The sequence below is a fragment of the Myxocyprinus asiaticus genome, chromosome 22 (assembly GCF_019703515.2).
Source record: "Myxocyprinus asiaticus isolate MX2 ecotype Aquarium Trade chromosome 22, UBuf_Myxa_2, whole genome shotgun sequence".
Lineage (NCBI taxonomy): Eukaryota > Metazoa > Chordata > Actinopteri > Cypriniformes > Catostomidae > Myxocyprinus > Myxocyprinus asiaticus.
This window is the reverse complement of record NC_059365.1, coordinates 30,494,086-30,512,424: the sequence shown is the minus strand read 5'-3', so window position 1 is coordinate 30,512,424 and position 18,339 is coordinate 30,494,086. Positions and strand designations below refer to the sequence as shown.

The 18,339-nt window shown below is 37.6% G+C and overlaps 1 protein-coding gene across 4 annotated transcripts in view; it reads right to left on the bottom strand.

Moving 5' to 3' along the window:
* LOC127412608 (probable phospholipid-transporting ATPase IA) overlaps positions 1-18,339 on the bottom strand; it is a 211,888-nt gene that overhangs the window by 96,359 nt on the left and 97,190 nt on the right. For all 4 annotated transcript variants that reach the window (XM_051649090.1, XM_051649091.1, XM_051649092.1 and 1 more), the window contains 6 exons: positions 12,623-12,728; positions 9,941-10,023; positions 8,370-8,419; positions 8,035-8,104; positions 7,252-7,336; positions 6,148-6,287 (listed from right to left, as the gene is read on the bottom strand). In XM_051649090.1, the coding sequence (XP_051505050.1) occupies positions 6,148-6,287; positions 7,252-7,336; positions 8,035-8,104; positions 8,370-8,419; positions 9,941-10,023; positions 12,623-12,728 (534 nt within the window). The remainder of the gene's footprint in view (positions 1-6,147; positions 6,288-7,251; positions 7,337-8,034; positions 8,105-8,369; positions 8,420-9,940; positions 10,024-12,622; positions 12,729-18,339) is intronic.

The window sequence follows — 18,339 nt, the reverse complement described above, 5'->3', positions numbered from 1 at the left end:
AATTCATAAAGGTTCTCCCGGTATCGCCACCCCACACTAGGTATGTGCCCCATCTTGGCCACCCCAGTAAAAATGTCCTGGATACGCCACTGACCTGCAACTGTGGCAGGCGATCTGTAAGAAGTCTCGAAGTGACAAATGACAAGAAACGCCATTAGACACAAATACACATGCTTGAAGAAGCACACTTGATTATATTTTGAAAAACAGATGAAAGAAAAGTCGTCGATGCGCGTCTCTGATGCGCTGTGTGTTTAGAGTTTTATTGGTGCTCCCGCACGCAGCATGTCTCGGAGCACGCGCATATGACGAGTTCTCACTATTTCTTCCCTGTTCGTAATCTGGGAACAATTGGCAGGAAGTGTCATTTATGAGATGCTGAATATGATCTCAGACCATCTCAGAATGTAAGGACATTGGGACGACAGATGAACTGTCATATGTGTCATAATTCAGTAGCTAAAACCTCAGAAATGGTTCTTGAACAAGAAGTTTCTCTTCTGTGCTTGTCTAATCTTTAGCCTCTATTTGAATAACATTTCCCAACTCTATAGGACAGCTGTTAAATAGAACATCTGATGCACTCACGTTTTTCACCAGACCTTTTATTTTACATTACACTACTAATCAAAAGAAATATTTTTCAACATTGCAGCAGCTCCATGAAGCCCAGAATGTCAGCCAAAGGAGAGTTGTCAGATTTTAAAAATTCGATCTTTGGGGAAATAGCCAACACCTGTGCAATACAAGAGGACTGAAAAGTGTCTAATAATAATGTTTATTGCATCATATCTCTTTTTTTAATTTATTATATTTATTTCTATGGCCATTTCATTTTTCATTGCATCAATATGACCTATTAAGGTAAATTACTAATAATTAACTTAATAATTGTTCAAAAACAAATAGGCCTAATTGTTGTTATTGTACCTGAAATTAGGCAACTCTAAGTATTTAGCTAACTGTAAATGAGCAAATATTGACTCATATTGGCTGAGGAAATGTGCACAATTTATTATATTCACAATGAAATTAGGCACAGAATAGAGGTCCACCCTGTTTCACCAAGGTCCACTCAATTGGATACTTCTGGCCTCGCTCTTGGTAAATATTACACATGAAACTGAACGTGGAAAATGTAAAATGTGTGTCGAGTTGTATCGATCATTCCTGCAGGTGTTTTTCCTATGGTCAGCTGGCTATCCTTACATTTAGATGCAAATGTAGGACCAGAGAGGCATTTAAGAAAATGCCACTCATGCTTGGATCACAAAGACTCAGTTATTTACATTTATGCATTTGGCAGACGCTTTCATCCAAAGCGACTTACAGTGCCCTTATTACAGGGACAATCCCCCTGGAGCAACCTGGAGTTAAGTGCCTTGCTCAAGGACACAATGGTGGTGGCTGTGAGAACTGATCCAACAACCTTTTGCTTACCAGTTCAGTGCTTTAGTCCACTACACCACCACCACTCCACATGTGTGTATAAGAGAAAGAGGAGGAGATAGAGAGGTGTGCATGGCCTGTTAATGTGTTTTTCTCAGGGAGCCCCAAGTCTTTTGACCAGCCATGATCATATTTGGAGCAGACAGGATTTTGACAGGACCCTAGAAAGGAAAGTCAGCTGCACCAAAAGAAAGATTAAGGGAAAGTGAGTAAGAGGGGGAGAGAAGAGGAGAGAGGCAGAGGGCAAACGGTCCCATGTGAGCTGATCAGCAAAGGCCTCAAAGATTGTATCTAGCTCTGAGTGATAAGTTTCAGGCAGGGGTTTGGCTACGTTGTGGCCTGTACCATCTTCTGTATAGCGTTAGGATTCATTAAACCCACACAGAATCTACAGATTTTTTGGGGGGATTGAGAGGGAAATATGAGGAGATTTATGGAATCCCTAGTGAAAAAGTAATATACCAAATTGTATTTAAAATACATTTATTTCATAAGAATACTGCAAATACATTAACTTATCTATGCACTAATTAAAAGTACCATGTAATTGCACTTATTTCATACTTTCTTCAAATGCACACAGAGGAACTTTGATCACTACAAATGAAGTGGTAAAGTAGTATAGCTTTTACAAATGCAATTATGGGAAGTTTATTTTAATTTCCAAAATAGTATACTTTAAGAAAGTACACTGGTTAGGTGCTTGTCATTATTTTCAGTTCACACAAACCGCTGCTCAAATTGTTTTTTTTTTCTTCAACAAAATGAAATGCTGTCTGTTAAGTCATCAATGATCATACTACTGGAACACTGAATTGGTCAATTGTGGGATCTTGTGTATGGATTACTCCTCTTTAAGTATCTATTAAAGTCTCAATCAGACAGTCTTTTGTTGTGTGTCTGCATTCAACAACGTTACACAAGTACAGTATTCTTTGTGTTTTATTCCATTTTTAAAACAGTAAATTGCATTCGATATTGTGTGACTTGAAGAGGTAAGGGTTCAAGTAATTTCCTCATCCCCAATAATAGGGTACAAAGCAATATTTGTTCATTAACCTACTTTGTCTAATACAAATACAAAATACAAATTTCCCTCTTGAAAGAAGAATAAACAAAATCTACAGAGAATGTAAAACAGTTAATTTGCTTTTTAACATTGCAATCAGCATATGGTCATTCTATGATGCTGTGTTTGCATAATTAATGAGGTAGGTCTGTGTAGGATTTGGGGACTGTTTGGGGTTTTTATTAACTAACATTTAAAAGTAATTTGGGTTTTAGTTATGTTTCGAGTTAAGCTTAATGTAAATATGTTGTTTTATGTTATAAAAAGGGGGTTCTTTTTTTAGTTACCCTTGGTGAGATTAGTGTTGCTTTGAGATAAGTGTGATCCTGTGTGAATTGGTGATAGTGCGATTCTTCTGTTTTGTTTTAATTGTATATTAACAGTGGTTTAAGACTCACTATGCTTGGTCCCCAACTTTTTTCCCAGTAATACCCATGCTGTAACATTTTTAATGCAAGGACCAGAAGTACATATATTAATGCCAGCCAAATTCAGTTGTGGTGTGGGCCAGCAGTATATTATCAGTGTAACATTAATGTACACCGATCAGCCACAACATTAGCAACACCTGCGTAATATTGTGTAGGTCAAAACAGCTCCAAACCGCATCTCAGAATAGCGTTCTGAGATGTTATTCTTCTCACCACAATTGTACAGAGCGGTTATCTGAGTTACCATAGACTTTGTCAGTTTGAACCAGTCTGGCCATTCTCTGTTGACCTCTTTCATCAACAAGACATTTCCATCTGCAGAACTGCCCCTCACTGGATGCTTTTTTATTTTTGGCACCATTCGGAGTAAATTCTAGAGGCTGTTGTGTGCGAAAGTCCCAGGAGATCAGCGGTTACAGAAATACTCAAACCAGCCCATCTGGCACCAACAATCATCCATGTGATTTTCTAATCAGCCAATCATGTGGCAGCAATGCAGTGCATAAAATCATGCAGATACGGGTCAAAACCTTCAGTTAATGTTCACATCAACCACCAGAATGGGGAAAAAATGTGATCTCAGTGATTTGGACTGTGGCATGATTGTTGGTGCCAGATGGGCTGGTTTGAGTATTTCTGTAACTGCTGATCTCCTGGGATTTTCACGAACAACCGAGCCTAATCGTTCTCTAGAATTTACTCAATGGTGTCAAAAACAAAAAAACGTCCAGTGAGCGGCAGTTCTGTGGACGGAAATGCCTTGTTAATGAGAGAGGTCAACAGAGAATGGCCAGACTGGTTTGAACTGACAAAGTCTACGGTAACTCAGATAACCGCTCTGTACAATTGTGGTGAGAAGAATAGCATCTCAGAATGCTATTCTGAGATGTGGGTTGGAGCTGTTTTGGTGGCACGAGGGGGACCTACCCAATATTAGGCAGGTAGATTTAATGTTGTGGCTGATATTTCAAAAATTAAATACAAGGGTAGATCTTTAAAGTGTACTAAAGTATACTTGAAATAGTTCCATTTTAGCACAACCAAGTATACTTAGCACATCTTTAGTTGCACCACAGCACTGATTTCGGCAAACTAAAGTGCATTAAGTACAAAATTAGATGTTCCAGTTTAGAAGACTTTAAATATACCAATTTATAGCCTGTTAGCAATACACTTTAGTATACTGAAGCACCCACAAATAAAGTGTGCTTAATTATATTATATTTTCACTAGGGATGGATTTAAAATATGGTGTTAAGTGGAGCTGAGAGCTCTACACTCTTATTGGCGACTGAAAGCATGATCAAATTTGCCAAAATATTTAATAAATAAACAAAACAAACAAACATGCATGCATGGAGCTGGGATTTGATGACTTTCAAACTTTTGCTCAGAAAGGAAATCAAGGATACTCTTCAGAAGCAACTACTTGCTAGAACATTAAGTGCCACTGCTGCCACATGCTGGTGGAAAGATGTTATTACACCTGTCAAAGGAGAAGCTTTAATGTGAAATGACTGATTAGCACCATTTGCAGTGAAAAGTTGGCAGTGCTGCTTATGTCGGTGATTAACGCTGGTGGTCGGCCATGTTTAAGCAACACTTACAGAGCCCAGCTTTCCACAGGTCCACCACTGTGCTGTCCTCACCATTTGAGCCTAATCGTTTATACTTTACAGATGCCAGGAGTGTAGAGAAAACCCAGTCTGCATTGATCAAACTGAAGCTCTTTGTAACCATGGAACTGTTCTGAGACATGCCAAACTAAACACCCTACAGAAGAAGACAGACCAGCTGTACAACCTGCAGGTTTGTCCTCAAATTTCCCTGCTACGATGTTGACTTTTACTCTCATCGCTTCTTAATGAAGGCTGCATAGTAATTTATAAATCGGTAGTACACTTGTGAGGGCGAGTTTTGACTTTAAGTCCAATTTAACATAAAATGTATCTTAAAGGAATAGCTCACCCAAAAATTTTAATTCTCCCATCATTTACTCACCCATATGCCATTACAGATGTGTATGACTTTCTTTCTTCTGCAGAACACAAATTTAGATTTTTAGAAGAATATCTCAGCTCTGTAGGTCCATACAATGCAAGTGAATGGGTGCCAAAATTTTGACGCTCCAAAAAGCACATAAAGGCAGAATAAAAGTAATCCATAAGACTCCAGTGGTGAAATCTATATCTTTATATGTGATATAATAGGTGTGGGTGAGAAACAGATCAATATTTAAGTCCATATTTGCTAGAAATTCTCCTCCCTGCCTAGTAGGGGGTGTATGCATGAAGAATGTGAATCATCAAAAACACAAGAAGAAGAATGTGAAAGTTAAAGTGGAGGTTGACTGAGCAGGGAGGAGAATTTATAGAAAAATAGACTAAAATATTGATCTGTTTCTCACCCACACCTATCAAATAACTTCTGAAAATATGGATGTAACCACTGGAGTAATATGGATTACTTTTATGCTGACCTATGTGATTTTTGGGGCTTCAAAATTTTGGCCACCATTCACTTGCATTGTATGGACCAAAAGAGCTGAGAAATTCTTCTAAAAATCTTCATTTGTGTTCTACTGAAGAAAGAAAGTCATGCACATCCGGGATGGCATAAGGGTGAGTAAATGATGAGAGAATTTTCATTTTTGGGTGAACTATTCCTTTAAGACTGCCTGTTTTACATATACAGAGTAAGTTTTGTACATGTAGTTATTGTTTTCCTTCATTTACACTGCCCATTTCATCTTATTGTCTATTCTTGGCAATACAAATGGTAAACTGTTGTATGAGATGTTATGGGCCATTCAGACTGAACGTGCTCTTGTGCTACAAAAATGCTAGACACAGCACTTTTACATATGCAAAAGTGTATATTAGCGTAAACTAGCTTCTTCTAAGGCCAGTTTTCTCTTTCAGGTTAATACTGTCATGGCGGAGCAAAATTATAATAAATACAGTAGCACACTCTAATCAGTTTATTTATGGCTAGCTTCCAGCATAATAACACATCTAGTCTGATGGCACAGACATTTTAAGATATCACCCTCTTGAGTACCGAGATTTGCTACTGCCACTTTAAGTAAACAAAATGCAAACTTTAAGCTGCAACCTTGCAATTCATCCAATATGTGTTTGGGTATTTGTGTAGAGTATGTTTCTGTTGTCTGGTGGACATAAATTCTCAGAGACTCACCTTTTCAATCAGTTCATAGCTTTCCTCCAGCTTGAGTGTTCTGTTCTGGAGCGACGTTGAGGCGCGTTGATGTATCTCCAGCCACTGCTGGTATGATGATTCTGATATATCCGCCACAGCAAAACATAGTGTGCGCAGACCTACAGAAACACATGCACAAAAATACACAAGCTTCTCAGATATGCTAATTCACATCTTCCCTTGTTCAAAAAATCCTTTTCGTCTAATGTGCCCCAAGAAGCAAGCCCTTTTCTGTTTTTAGACCATTGCTAACACAACTGGGTGGATGATCACCTCTCAACATTAATTATTCATACACAAAGCTGAAGAGTATAATTTCTGTTCCACTAGCATTACCAAAAATAAATAGATTGGTAAGGATGGATGGATGGCTTAAACAAACCCATGGATGAATGGATGGATGGATGGCTTGACAAAGCCATGGATGGATGGATGGATGGTTGTCAAGCCAACATAATTGTTTTTCAATTTTCCCTTGTTGGCCAAACAGACTGTCCCGCCCCAAACTCTCACCACTGGTTAAGCCAGTGATGCTGTGTTGAGCCGGCGGGCTTAAACAAATAGAACAATCTATTTTCTGATAGCACCTCGGAGTCACAGTATTACACTTTTCAGCGGAATCAACCTACAAATGGTTTACCTATAGTATTCTCTGCATATTAAGGAAGAATATGTGAATGAGAGATGAGTATTATAACACAAATAAAATTACACAAATTACTACAGCTTTAAAGGCAAAGGTATTGATTGCTTGAGGTTTCTATTTAAACCAGTATGTCTTAACTCCTCCACTAGGGGACAGTATATTCATTAAAGATTGAATTTGGAGTACCAAACATTCATACTGCAGCACCGCAGTTCATTCAAGCTCAAGCACACACTGTTCAATCCAGCCGCCCCTGATATTCAGCTCTCATTGATCTAGTGGAAAAGTCTTGCTATGATAGGATCTGGCAACACGTCACCCACACCTACAGTGATTTGATTTGATTTGATTATCGGTTCAGAACAGACTAATAATCGATTGTGGTTGTACAGAACAGTGAAAGCAGATACTAGGGGGGTGTGTGTGTGTGTACTCACCCTCTGTGGCAAACTGTTCCAGGTGTTTAAGGGTGATGTCCTTGTATCTGGAGCTGTCAGCTAATCGCTCACAGATCACTGTGTCCTGTGAAACAAAAACATGGGGTGTAATTCTCTTACTCTGCATTTTATAGATCAATGAAAACAGCAGAGTGGAAAAGAAAGCGTTAACATATGTCTGACTAATTCTACATTCATTCTTTCTCTAATTCATGAACACATTCATTTATAGACACATTTGACATTTCATTCAGTTTTGATGCATATGAGAGAAAAGCACCACCTCTTTTCCATCATTCTCTATCTGAGCACTTAGGAAAGCTGCCAGCACTCTCTTATCATGTACACTGATGTATTACACATGCACACACACTGAGATCAAGATTATATAGTACTGATCCTAATAACAGATATATGTGAAGGTTTTGCCTACATTGTTGGAATGAATGGAGTTTCCTTAAGGATAATAAAACCTGAAAATCAGCTACAGTGTACAGCCAGCAATCCTTTCCCACAAGGACAACATCTTTGCAAACAATATCTTAATGAAATGTAAAAGTGCAGAAAGGTTTGTGTAAGGATTAGATTTAAGGGTAGGGTTAGGGGATAGAACATTTCATGAGCTTGGCATCAAAAACAACAGAAGTCAATGGAAACTCTCCGCCATGATAGAAAAACAAACGTGTGTTTGTGTTTGTCTGGTTGTTCACTGAGCTGCTAGAGAACACTCGAGAGCTTGAATGTCTGACTGCTCTGTTGCCATAGCAACAGACAAATACTCACAGCTCCTTTGCAATAAAGGCGGATCTTTCCTGATGGAGTGCGCATGATGACTGACATCCGTTTTCTTGTGCTGTTGGGGGTTGGGGTGGGGGGTGGGGGGGGGGTTTTGTGAGGGGTCAGGGTTAGACACAGAACACCACCATCAGCCATCATCATCCCTATCATAATCATCAACAACATCATCATCATTACTAAGACAAAAGATGGTGCTATAATACAGCAATGCTATCATGGTGCTTTTTTCTTTTTGACACAATAAATGGACAGAGATAAACAAATGAAAATAGAAATTCAAATATGAAAGAAAATGCTGCTTGTGCTGTAACACAATTTACCTTGTGAATTCCAAAACATGCAGCAATTCATATTTCTCCTCCTCTCCAAGCTGAAAGACAGAGAGCGATAGGAAGAGAGAGAGAGAGAGAGAGAAAATAAGTTTTAATTGCTTTTTCTGGACCCAAGTGTCTTATAAAGGTCCATAAGTGAGTATTGGTTTGATGGGAGCTGTCTTGCATTGAAAAGCCAAAATTAGAGCGTTGTAGCCTGGGGAATGCAAGACGACTCACCCTCTTCCCCTGGTGCTGCCATCAGATTAAGCAATTACAGCTGCAAAGTGTGACTTCTCGCTCCCAGGTCTTAGAAAACAGCAGTGCTTTGTGTCACTAATTACATTTTCTCTAATCTTCACTCAGTAAGTTTCTATTAAGTGCCCGATGCAGATATCTGCAGCACATCAGCTGGATCTCTGCCTATTCCCTCCAGTGCTGCAAAAAAAATCTCATGTTTTTTACTGTTCAACTAAAGAAAGAGTGAAAAACAGAGGTTGGGGGTGGGGGCACTGCATGCTTCTGCAGCTGCATCACATCATCACTTCTTTAGTGCTTTCCCATTGAGACAGTGTGCAGGGTTTGAAAATCACATCCAAAACTGTGAAATACAGCTTGAAAAATACAGCTGCTAAAGTGTCACTCCTCAAACCATCAATTTCAAACCCACATGAACAACTGAATTTATTATAGCCAACCTTTAAGGATATAATACCACATTTCCTACAGACTTCTGGTTCTGCAACACAAAATTTGTTCCAACTACACACTACAATAAGATTTTTTGTAACATACTGTATATTGATTTTTTCTTATTAAAATACTATTTATTACAACAAAACTCTTTGCTGAATGTGAATCTTTAGCTACACACTGTCATATAAACATCCAGACAGTAAGTGAGTCAGATGTTAATTCATTAACCACTTTTACTTTTTCAGCAAGTAATTATTAGACTGATTCAACCCAATTTCAGCAAGTAATGCATTCAAACCAATAACTTGTGAAGTGGTCAGTCTTTTTGACTGATTCTTTAAAAGAACCGTTTCATAAGAGTCAGATGTTTGTGAATCAGATTACAGTGGTCGCACCAATTTAATTGAACCACTCTATTTTAGTCTAACATTACAGACTAGCCGTGCCAATTATAACATGGGTTAACAGCGTTAATAAAATGCGTTGTTGTTTTTTTTCAGTAGGTCTAACAAATAAAATTATGATTGTTCACAATGTTTTTTCATTTTGATTTTCAGGAAGATAACTTACTGAATATTTATGAAGCAACAGTTTTTATTTATTGAAAAAGGCTGATTGTGAAAGGGTTATTCATTTCAGACTATAAGAATGTTTGGTATTCAGTCACTCAGTGGACATAATGCAGTTATTACAGGTCTGCAATGACTTCCTCTGTATCATACATTATGATAAGGAAATAATGGATCTGTTGATGTGGGACAGCACCATATAAATTGTCTGTAATAGTTCGCCAGAGTGTGAAGTGCGAGCGAGCTACACAGCATGACAGAGGGTGAGTCATGCTCCCAGTGCAACTCATCTATTCCCAGGACGTCTCTACTTACCGACTCCACAATAACACAGTCTGGAGTTCTCCCAGAGAACACAAAGCCCAGGTTCTGTGCAGCCCGTACCAGAGCACCTTCATCTGTGGAACAAGAGAGCATGTGGTCAGGGCAGGTGGTGGTTAAGTTGCACTGGATAAAAGCATCTGCCAAATGACTACTATTCCTTGCAAGACTGAGGTTGTTGTTTTCTTTCAACCTCTGATAACTCTGAAACCAAAGATTAAATACCCCATGAAATTGCTTGATGAGCTCAGTCTGGGCAGGACATGTATAAGAGATCATCCTTTTCATTTTATAAAAGCCAAAAAGATGTAGCTATGTCACAGCAGTAAAAAATTATTGGCTACTTGCTAGTCGGTGGCAGGTGGTATTATGGGGATGGACATTCTTGAGAGCATTTGATAGAACAAAAATCTGTGAAGTGCAGGATGAGTCATGAATATTTTTTGTCCATTTTCCCTTAATATAGAGACTGTGTGCATAAATCTGATCAAGGCTGATTTTGTCAACTTTTAGGAGTGCACTAGCTTATAAATGTCTTTAAAAGGTCACAAACATCCATGTTTTTTGAATTATGTCAATCTTTCCATTTCGCTCTAAAGTGGGTCTTGCTATTTTTCAAGATGCACCGCAGCTCTGATGGAAAATTAAAATGTTCACATAAACCCGTCATAAAAAAAAAGCCAAAGATAATGTCTGACAAATGCAAGGTATATTTTGCATAATGATGAGGTGTCAAATGCAAACCAGCCGAAAGAGTGAACCAGCATTAATTAACTCATTCGTTTCTCCATATTACGAGTTTCACGTTCGTGAATGCCTTCCATAAACAGATTATACTGGTTGTGAGGTAACATGATTAAATTTGCCAGAACAGATTCATGATACCGTTTTCAGTCTTAGCTTGACACTGATGTCTGTAAGAGATTTGAAAACCAAATCAGGCCCATTAGACAGAAAAACGGAAATTAAGAGTACAGAGTAGCTGCCAATCTAAAAAGGCCAAATTGAGAGCCATTTACCTGGGGTGTGGGAAGTGTAAATCAGCATCTATTTCTCAAACTAGAGACTCTGATGTACTTATCCTCATACTTATACTTAGTTGTACATCTGGCCTTCCACATCTCTTTCTGTCCTTGTTAGAGACAGTTGTCCTTTGTCTTTCAAGACTGTAGCGTACACCTTTGTATGAAATCTTCAGGGTTTTTTTGGCAATTTCAAGCACTGTATAGCCTTCATTCCTCAAAACAATGATTGACTGATGAGTTTCTAGAGAAAGCTGTTTCTTTTTTGCCATTTTTGACCTAATATTGACCTTAAGACATGCCAGTCTATTGCATACTGTGGCAACTCAAAAACAAACACAAAGAAAATGTTAAGCTTCATTTAATGAACCAAATAGCTTTCAGCAGTGTTTGATATAATGGCAAGTGATTTTCTAGTTCCAAATTAGCAATTTAGCATGATTACTCAAGGATAAGGTGTTGGAGTGATGGCTGCTGGAAATGGGGCCTGTCTAGATTTGATCAAAAATGACTTTTTCAAATAGTAATGGTGCTGTTTTTTACATCACTAATGTCCTGACTATGCTTTGTAATCAGCTGAATGCCACTTTGATGAATTAAAGTACCAATTTCCATCTGAAACAGCAAAATCTGTACATTATTCCAAACCTTTGGCCACCAGTGTATCTATATATATATATATGTCTCTTCTGTGCTAGCACCTATACTACTCCAGCCATCTTGAGAGCTTGGCAGTACAACACTGTAGATGTTGTTGAACTTTGTATGACAAATTGCTTGCTATGTTCCTCATTTGTAAGTTGCTTTGGTTAAAAGCATCTGCTAAATGAATTAATGTAAATGTAAAGACAAAAGAAAAGCCGTCAATTTGCGTGTCTGATTTGCTGTGCATTCAGAGGGTCATTGGTTCTTCGGCGCTCACTCGCTTTGCGCGAGCAGGTCTCACAGAACACGCGCATATGATACATTCTTGAATATTTCTTCTGTCAGTCATCTGGGAACAGTTTGCAAGAATGGTGTTGTCTACAAACGCTCAGACCATCTCAGGATACATACACAAATAACATGCAACAACATTGGGACTTCAGGTGAATGGTCATTTGTTTCATAATTCAGTACAGCCTCAGAAATGGTTCTTGAACAAGAAGTTTCTCTTCTGTGCTTGTCTACTCTTTAGCCTCCATTTGTATGTTGCAAAATTATCATTATGATAATAATAGCCTATGGTATAATGTTATATTGTTATATTATTATTGTTATATTCTCTCTCTCTCTCTTATATATATATATATATATATATATATATATATATATATATATATATATATATATATATATATCCTACACATATAGTATCAAAGTGGCTGGTAAAAAAATCAAAGTGGCTGGTAAAATTGGGCATTCACCCGCCACTGTGGCTGGTGGGCAAAAAAGTTAATTTCAGACCCTGCTATCATCTATTGTCTACTTGCTTTATGCCATCTTTTACATGGACACGCCCCTTCCAATGTCGCAACTCAACAACTTGGGTATCAGTGAATAAATATTATTTCTCTTTGTAATTCATGTGCAGCAAACTGCTAATTACGATATTTTAGGATACCGATAGTTCACATATGAATATTATAGTTCTGGTGTAATGTAAGCAGCTGACCTGGAGATGCAGCCTGGTAGGTGATCCTGTCCTCAATGCGTTCAGGAACAGCAGTGTGACATATTGCCATCATGGTCATGAACTCTATAATGACAGGAGTGGTGGGCTGCAGAAAACAAGAGCAGAAGACAGAAAGTGGGAAATGTAAGGAGGATGCAGTCATTTAAGGGCACTTGGAACAGCAAAGAATCAAATGAACAGTGAAAGTGTTGCTTCCAATGCACAACAATTTAAAAAAACCTTTCAATTACAGTCTAGTCATTTTAAATAATGTGTTTGGGAAGGTGGCCAGTATAGTACATCAAGTAAAACTAGCCAACTGGCAAGTACAACAATTTATTTTGTATTAGTGGTACTAATACAAACTATTACTAATACTTAAAGCTGAAGTGTGTAACTTTCTCAATGTTAAAATACTTTCTCCTATCCCAGCTTAATATGCATAGCAACTATACGTAAGCCACTCATAGGTTGATTTCCTAGAAAACTGTAAACACTGCGGGACTAGAGCTATTATCTGGTGACCGGAATATCATAGAGACTTGGGTGGGCTGATTTGAATTGGGCTATTAAGAAACACCCTTGTGACCACCTAGAAATAGGCTAGCAACTACCTAGCATCGCCCTGGCAACCACCACACCATAGCACCATAATGTCGAGTTTTACACAAACAAAGACCACTCACATTGAAATCTAGTTGAGACATAAAATCTTTACAGCTCAAATGACAACATCCACCAAAATGTTATACTCCATGTCTTTTAGGCAGTGAATCTGCTCATGAGATCCTCCTAATTAGTGATTTTAGAAAGCACTGTTCTGGGCCTTTTGAATATGATTACAGTCTTTAGTTTCTATGCCCTTGTCTCATAAATTGTTGAGCTCTCCTATGAGAGAGCAAAAGCCTCTAGAGAGGAGAAATGAAAGACTGTTTGACTGATAATAACAAAGGCAAGAGAAGCCCAGGTGATCATGACAAGTTCTATACCTTTATTCAGTCAATGGTGTCAACTAGGTGACTCTGCACTCAAAATGTTCTGATTGAAAGTGATGGAGAATTGAAAGTCCCTGTTGAGTGTTCTCTGTGTAACCCCTGTCAAGGCTTGGTAAATAATAGAGGTCAACCGATAGCGGTTTTTACCGATACCAATAACTAAGTTGGGCAGTACCTGCCGATAACCGATTAATCAACCGATAGTTCATATTAATATGTATGAACTAATATTCGAATTTCAAAGTCAGCTGATTTTTAAATTGACGCTGTTTCCTTAGTCCACAAGAGGACGCAATAAATACATAAACCATTCAGCACCGTTATATTATTGCATAGAACATTCCTATCCTGGCTGTTAAAAAAAAAAAGAGCATTTTATTTTCAACTTATGTGCATACCATATTCTCAAATGTTAAGTCAAAAGAAAAATGAGGGGGAAAATTCTTCAGTAGACAGTTCACATGGTGTTATACTTGCACTGATTCCTACTACTCCAGACTCCAGCTTAATAATAACAGCGAAATACCACATTGTTTTTTATTCAATGCAGTTGTACGTAGAGTACCAATATTCCCAGATAGCAATGGTATTCGGCTGAACTCAGTAGTGAAGCGGCTCAGACTATGAGCCCAGGCCAGGGGCTGTTCAAACAGATGAAACACAACAGACTGGAACCGAACGCGAGGATCTCGAGACACATTTCCAAGTTGAACATCTTTCCTTACAAAGTTCATTGCTCAATCTGAGAAACACTTATAAGAGAGCAAGACATAACTGCCAAAGACCTCCACCAATTGTAAGGGGCTGTTCACATGGAATGCTTTTGCAACCATCCCTTTGTTTTTGTTTATTCAGAGTCTCATGCAGGAGCACTGTTTTTTAGATGATGTGTCTAATTAAAAAGAACTTTAAAAGCATATTGAGACACCTGCTTTCTGTTAAACTGTATTTGTTGCGCAGTGTCTAGCCTTTTTTAGCGCAAGAATGTGATCGATCTGAAGTCATCGTATTACAGTGAGGATAAAAATATTGAATTGAAATAAGATGCGTTTCTGATTTGCTTATACGTTTCTCTCTGCTGCATGAAGATATTAATTTGCTTTCTCATGTCACTATCTTTAAATATGCAACTTAGCTGGCTAACGAATGTATAAACGTGACCAGCTAGATATAAACTAATGCAAATAGAGGTTAATAGATGGTAACAATCGTGACATTTAAACATTTGGATAGGACTTGCGTGTATTTTCTTCACATTGTTCTAACCGCTTGTCTGCAAACATAATGCTGTTCTCTACTAATGCAGCATCTAGTCAGCAAATTAATTACTTTATAATGATATGACAGTGTGTACTGTAGTGTACTGTATACATACCTTTTCGTTGTTGATGTTTTAAATCCACATCTAAGTGTTCAGCTCCATGCAGAGTGTAGTCTCACGTGTCAAAACAAACACCACAGGGCCTCTAGAGGCCACTCTCATACTGTATAACGACAGCGGACCCTTCCCAGCCGCTCCAGCACCGGACGCAACAGGGAAAAACTATCGGTGTGGATTTTTGTCCATACCCGATAGTTCCAGAAATCTGTTATCGGTGCCGATTAATCGGCAAAACCGATATATCGGTCGACCTCTAGTAAATAACGCAAGCAAATTCTTGGGTCATGTGCACCATAAGAGGGCAATATCTAAAACGTAAATCTTGTTTTGAGGCAAACAAGAAAAACCATTGGGGGCAGGGTTCTTTCATTTAGCTTGGCTTAAACAATGTGAAACAATCACGCACATGTCCAACGCACGTCCAAGAGCTTTAAAAATTTTAATTATGTTAACGTTAATAAATTAAGAAGTCTGAAGCTTAATAAGCAGGCACTAACACATCAAAATATATCAAACCACTAACCTTACTGTAACGAACTATGAATATACAGTAACTACTGTAGACCTCTATCAAGGGCAAGACTGATAAATTAGCATGCGTTTACCAAATATTCACCACAATAAAATATTAATTTTCTGCCTCCATAACTTCATATTTATTTGTGGTTTCATAAACAGTTGTTATTTGTTGACTGGCTGATTAATAAGAGATGAACATACAAAGTTTCCATGGTAAGCGTAATTAAATGCAACTCCAGGACATTGTACTGACATTCATGCTGTCATAATATAGTGGTCATCACAGCAGTGTATCTTTGTCATCATTAACAGTTTCTCTCTCTCTCTCTCCTTGATTCATCCTCCTCACTTTATTACGGAGAACTTGTCTGACACAGACACAAACCATGGAAAATCAACAAATGGGTGGATGATATGAAATAGTTTTGGGAAGCTGACATGTCCTGCAGTGTGACATGCTATTCTGCACCTAAAACTAATTTAAAAAGCATTTAGCTACTCATCTAGACATCTAATATATGGGAATATACTGTATGAACATTTATAAAAATATAGTTTATACATTTCAGCATATATGTACATATTTATTTGTGACATATATTTTAAAGTTTATGTGCAAACATGAAGCATTTATGGGATATTTGTGATATGCTTCTGTTAGATGCATTGTTGGAATTCACAGACATATATGTGTCATATGGGAAAAATATATGTAACATATGAAAACGGTAATTTTGTAGTGTTTTGACATATTAGGCTTTTTAAGGGTGCTTGTGCTAAACATACACGCAAAGTCAACGGGCATGGCCATGATGTTTTGGTATTTTCGTGCAAGCATGCGCTAAGTCTAGGTGCAAGTTGGTTTATCGAAATTGCGCAAGCAAAGTGCTAATGGGCTTGGTCAAGTGCAATTTAATTCTGAGGTTCTTCTCCGGCACCTTCTGTGTCCTATTATATAGCCCATTCCCTGTCAAGCACCAGCGATATAATCAAAGACAGTACATTCATAAGAAGTTGGTAGTGTAAATGGACTATTTGCAATGAATTAGAAGAATAGAAATATGGACTTACATTTTTTTTCACATTAACTGCGTCCTTGTTGAATGTCAGCATATTTCTATGACAGTGGCACACTCCTTTTATACGCATTGAAAAATGTGGTTCTCGTCAGGATTTGGATTTATGCTCCGTTAAATTATAGAGAATTAGTATTATTAGTAATTTTCATCTATACTGACACACAAATAATGGCTAGTATTAACAGTGATTGTATCGGAATGCACTTCACTACCGGTCGATTTTGAAAATTGTAATTCATTTATTTAAACTTTATGAAAATTAAACCAAAAATATTTCTAAATTCAATAAATTAAAATACAGTATAATCAAAATAACGAAGTGGTCAAAAATATATCATAACAAATCCAAACATTTGACCATCTCCAACTTCTTCCACCGGCCCCTTTTGCAGTGACTTAAAAATCACTCTTACAACAACAGATGGAAAAATACCAAAACAGATTAGATCATAAATACAACTGTAAGTATTAACATAATAATAATAATAATTCATTCATCCAGCCATCTTATAAAGCCGCTTGTCCTATATAGGGTCATAAGTAGTGCTGGAGCCTATCCCAACTAATAATAATAAATATAGCTGCAAGCAGCGATGATGGGCCCAAGCACCATGGGTCCATTTCCACCTGAAGGCTTTCAGAAAACAATTCATGGTGGAAACATGCATTTGACATTATTCTAAACAATTTAGAAGCAATTTGGGTAAATATAAAAGGACTAATTTAAAGTCTGTTGTAAGAGCCACACTTCCCAAAATAGTCTCATCTATGTGATTATCCCCCAAGACTGAACATACATCTCAATTTTGATCTAAATCACACATTGCACACAGAAGATATAAGACACTTCCTGTTTCCCATTTTTCGTCATTAATTTAATGCCTCACCATGGCAACACTGTTCAACATATCAAAATCTGTTTGCAATTTAGCATCTACAATATCTTGGCATGATGCTGCACAAATTTGGTGCTAGTCACATGAATCCCCTAGGAGAAGTATTTAAAAGTTCAGAGCTTGCGATTTTCAGAAAATCCAAAATGGTCGACTTCCTGTTGGGTGCAGCTAATGAATATAATTATGAAAGTTGTCTGGTTTGGTGAGAACTACATATGTACCAAGTTTGATGACTGTGAGTGAAATAGTGGGTGCTACAGAGTGGGTGCCATTTTTGTGGGTGCCATTTTAAATGGGCGCTACAGAGCCCCCCCCCACTTGCCCACAACTTTTGCCCAGTCCTAATAGCCAACGGCTCTGATGTGTGTGCAAAATTTCATGAAATTTTAAGCATGCCAAGTGCCTCAAAAACACCTAAATAAAGGAAGAAAGGAAAAATAACAATTAATGCGTTGCCATGGCAACAGTATGTAAGCTATCAAATATACCTTTAATATTTTACACCAGCAGTGTCACAACTCTGATGTGTGTGCAAAATTTCAAGAGCATTCAAGAATGCTAAGTACACCAAAAGTACTGAAAACCTTGAAAATAATAATAATAATAATAATAATAATAATAATAATAATAATAATAATAATCCTTAGAAAAACAATAGGGCCTCCGCACTTTCAGTGCTTGGGCACTAATAATTGAAAAATAAACCATGACGTAAAAATAGTTTAACTCAAATCTCATATATGTTTTTAATAAAATGGCTACAAAAGTGGTTGTCATGGACATAATTCGAATTTCCACTATATTTTCACAGTTTGGACATTAACGTTATTACCACCTGCTGTTGGAA